The sequence below is a fragment of the Myzus persicae genome, unplaced genomic scaffold, assembly GCF_001856785.1.
Source record: "Myzus persicae strain clone G006 unplaced genomic scaffold, MPER_G0061.0, whole genome shotgun sequence".
NCBI classification, from domain to species: Eukaryota; Metazoa; Arthropoda; class Insecta; order Hemiptera; family Aphididae; genus Myzus; species Myzus persicae.
Window position 1 is genome coordinate 77,354 of NW_019101823.1, and position 4,284 is coordinate 81,637.

At 27.5% G+C, this 4,284-nt stretch overlaps 1 protein-coding gene across 1 annotated transcript in view; it reads right to left on the reverse strand.

Annotated features, from left to right (window-relative positions):
* Positions 1-678: 678 nt before the first annotated feature.
* Positions 679-4,284, reverse strand: part of LOC111030529 — a 16,259-nt gene continuing 12,653 nt past the window's right edge. The window contains exons 5-6 of the mRNA XM_022310061.1: positions 2,841-2,991; positions 679-1,421 (exon numbers count right to left, since the gene is read on the reverse strand). Coding sequence (XP_022165753.1) covers positions 1,266-1,421; positions 2,841-2,991 — 307 coding nt within the window. The 3' untranslated portion in view covers positions 679-1,265. The remainder of the gene's footprint in view (positions 1,422-2,840; positions 2,992-4,284) is intronic.

The window sequence follows — 4,284 nt, forward strand, 5'->3', positions numbered from 1 at the left end:
GTGATAAAAAAAATCTATAAGAAAAGCAATTACTTCTTAATATTTATGGAAGTGGGGTGGGGGCCTTTTACAGTTCTAGGACAGTAGGCCTTTATTGACACAGTCGGCCCCTGCCGATTCCTTACACATTATATGAGAATATGTAAGACTAGCTAATCCAATACATATCCACTCTGATGACCATGTCTCCTTTGTCCTGTAGCTTGATTAGAGGGTCTGGCCTGCATATTTTAGTTTATGGTTTAAAACGCACTTTAAACATAACTACTTTTATTTTCTGGATTTTCAGACAAGAAATTTAATTACTATTCGTATGATTAGGTTTAATAAATTTATAGTCATATTAGGTATACCTAATATTATTTGCAATATGTTTAAATTGTTGATGTTCTAAAATCCATACGACATAAAGAAAAATGATACCAATATTTTGCAATATTTGTTAATTCTTGATATTTTGGTACCCAATTTGTAGTATTTTACTAATTTTACAACAAACAGCTTGAAAAAGCTAGATGCACTAATGAAAAACATGTTTTGCATAAATTATAATAGGTACCTAGAGTATACTTGATATTTCTGTTATTAAAATACTCGTAATTGACAATAATATTAATTTTTGGTTTTTAACCAGTTATTTTGAAAAGTACCAAGAATATTGTTCACTTTTGATCCCTCAAAGCACATAACTACAAACTAGATCCAATATGCTAAATTGCTACTAGTCACTCACTACCCTTAAAGTTAAAAATTGAAGTATTGTTACTGCTCCAAAAAGAAATGACACAAAACAAAAATAGTTATCATTGTCAAATCAATATATTTCAATAGTTGTCACTCCAAACAGAATCTAAAATGGTTGTTGCCGTTTAAAAATTCAAAGTTGATTCTCTTCTCACATAGTCCAATACACAGAAAAAGAGTAAAGGATTTAAAAAATTAATCTTAAATAGGTAGGTTATAGGTATGTTCTTTATGGTCCAGATAAATTATAATAATATGTAATTAATATCAAAATCCAATACACAAAACTACTTGAACACACTATATAACTATAATTATTGCTGTTCATTTATAATTTAGAAAATAATAATAATAATTAATAGTTTAATAGAATACAGTAATATATATCTATAAAGATTAATTAATCGTTATTAATCGTTAGACAAACAAGACGTAACAACCTGCGATTCTATCTAGTGCTTTTCAAGCATAAAAAATAAATAATTGTACACATTATTTTATGAATCTCGATCATTTAAAAATTATTTTACAGATTTTAATGCGGGTAAATCGTGTTGATTATTTGCATTATTCGTTGGAGGTGTGGGTATGTCATCAATACCAGAATATCGATCATCATTGTCCAACGGTAAATCCAATAGTGCTTGTACCTTCATCACTTCAGCCATCATTTTTTTCTAAAATTATTTTAAATAGATTAAATTACAAACAATTTATTAAAATTTATTAGAAACCAATTTTTGCCAATTATTGAATAATATGTACAACATTGACGTAGAACTTGAAACATAATACAAACAAATTTTTTTCTTTCTTGATTTAAGTGTTTGACAATTATTATGATAAAGTTAACAGCTTTAAGCCCATCATTTCAGATAATTTGTTTCATGATTTGTAAACTACTTCTGTGAAAGTGTACGGGATTAAGTGCATTAATTAGTACTTAATTACTACAGTTACCTACTTATAAGTTAATTTTAAATCAATCCCAGTAAACATAGCACGTATAATCTACGTGTATAATAAGGATAACTTTGGTGTATGTATATACGTAGTTATTAATCGCATAATATTTTTAAAATATACGTTGAAATAGGTTGATTTTACTTCAACGATACGTTTTTAAATATTCGAACATTTTTCGTTTAAAATGACTTTTATTTTTCTATCTTGATCGTACGTTGATTATTGGATAGTCGAATTATTACTAGTCGAATTTATTATTTAGTCGAATCAGTTTTACAAGGAAAATATACATGTTAAATATTTATATCTATACTAATTTGAAACGATCATAAACATGTTTTGGCTTTTGTTTGAATCTATACGTAAGTTATAAGATTATTTTACGTATAAACTTGATAAGGTTAATGTATAGTATTAAACGTATAATTTTCGTGAAATATCTGTCTTCTGGCCCAAAAATCTACCACAGTTAAACTATTCTTAAATTAAATATGCATGTATAAATATTTACTGGGATATGATCATAATTTTAAACTTATTAGCTTAACCTTCTGAACGGTATTCAATAACATAAAATAGTCAATAGGTACCTCTTATATGAGAAAAACTACATTATATCATATTTTATGTCTTCAAAAGTATTTGTATAAATAATATAATAATGCAAATATTTTACATTTCAATAAAATACAAATACTAAATTCTATGGTTTGTTAATATTTTTGATAGGTGACCTCCGTAGATACTATTCGATATACATAGTTATAAATACCTAGTTGAGTAGATAGGTATATTAATTAAATATGCAATTTGAATCATACTTATGAAATGTCGCTTTGGCCTTTTATTTATAAATTGTATACCAATAATTATTAAATAACAATTAATAATCAATAACAATAAATTAAATTAAAATCTTTCATTTGTGAAATACCATGGTAATTTGGGGGCCACAATTTTCTTATGAAATGTAGGCATAGGTACCTAGTAAATAAAATAGCTTTATGTTTGTTTAATAATTCTCCTATTTAATCTCCTTCTACTAGAATAAAATATTTCCAACAATTTTCTGTTTTTTTTTTTTGAAAAAATAACATAATTGTTTTGTTATAGACAATGCCACAACTTACCTCATCAAGCTTTCCAATGTTATGTTTTATATGTTTACGAAAAACATTTTTTAATGCTTTATCTGTGGACAAGTCAAGTCTTACTACTTCGTTTGTCATTTCTTCAAGAAATCGTTGGTATGATTCATCTATTGTATTTTGAAAAAACTTACTAAAACAAAACAATGAACAATTATTTTAATAATATTAGATACCTATAACCTATTCATGAATATAATGTGATTTTATTGAATTTCAAAACATTCTTTACAAGGCTATACCTCCGAAAATTGTTCAGAGCTTTATTACATAATATTAGACTAATATTTATTAATACTTTATAGGTTAGTTTGGGTCAGCAGGGGCGTCCTTTGGAGATGGGGGGGGGGGGCAGGGTGTACATTTGCACTAACTTTATTTTAAAACACCTTCTCTAGCCCTCTCAACAATAAATATAAGCGCTGATATACCAAAGTATTTTATATTATATACTTTTTAATATATATATGGTTTAAGTATTAAAAAAAATATATTGTGCTGATAAGTTTATGTTTAATTTCAAAAAATATTCAATGTGAACCGATTATAATATACGGTATTATAATTTATAATCGATCGATAACCATAAGAAAAATGAAAACAAAAACAATATTATTTATTCAATAATTTGTAAGAATGAGTGTGTGGCGAGCCACTCTCAGTAATAGTCCAAACTCATAAATGCATAGATTGCCAGTCTGGGCAATAATGCAATATTAAAAATGTTGGTCCAGACACGTTTTGTAAATAGCTACTCGGCTTGTAGCACAGAAAAATTAAATTTTATTAATTATGCTTTTAGACAATAGTCTAGTGAGAAAATCTGCCTTTTTTACTCATGTTATTATTTACTCCGAGGCCCGAACGACTCTCTCCAAGATACCCAACCATCGTCCGTCGATTGTTGGACTTTATAATATTGGCTACTCTTTAAATTGTGATAATAAGGAAGCTATTATAAGTAATATATTAAGTGACATTATATTCAATAAATTGTATAAGTATCCTATAGTTTTTGTCACACTTGACCCACCAGCTTCCCCCCAAAAAAGGTGCCTATGTGCAGGCGCGGACTGGTAAAAAAGGGCGCGGGATGCTACATAATTTAAAGGGCAAATAAAACAAATTTTAAATAATAGGTCATTTATAAAATATTTAAACATTTTCTTTTGTTTTAATAAAATATTGTAAATACGTTAAAAATGTAAATAGGTGCCAAATTACAACAGCAAGGCAAGGTTAAACAACGGCAAACTTAAGGGTCAGTAAATTGTGATTAATTTCCCCCCCCCTCCCAACCACCGCCCCATAACAATTAGAGCTAAGTTCCTCTTATAAAGATTGTGTTAATAATAAATTAAGAAAGTATATTTAATGTAAATAAAAAGCTGCTCAAACTAATTTACCTATCTTCTTATTGGCTACC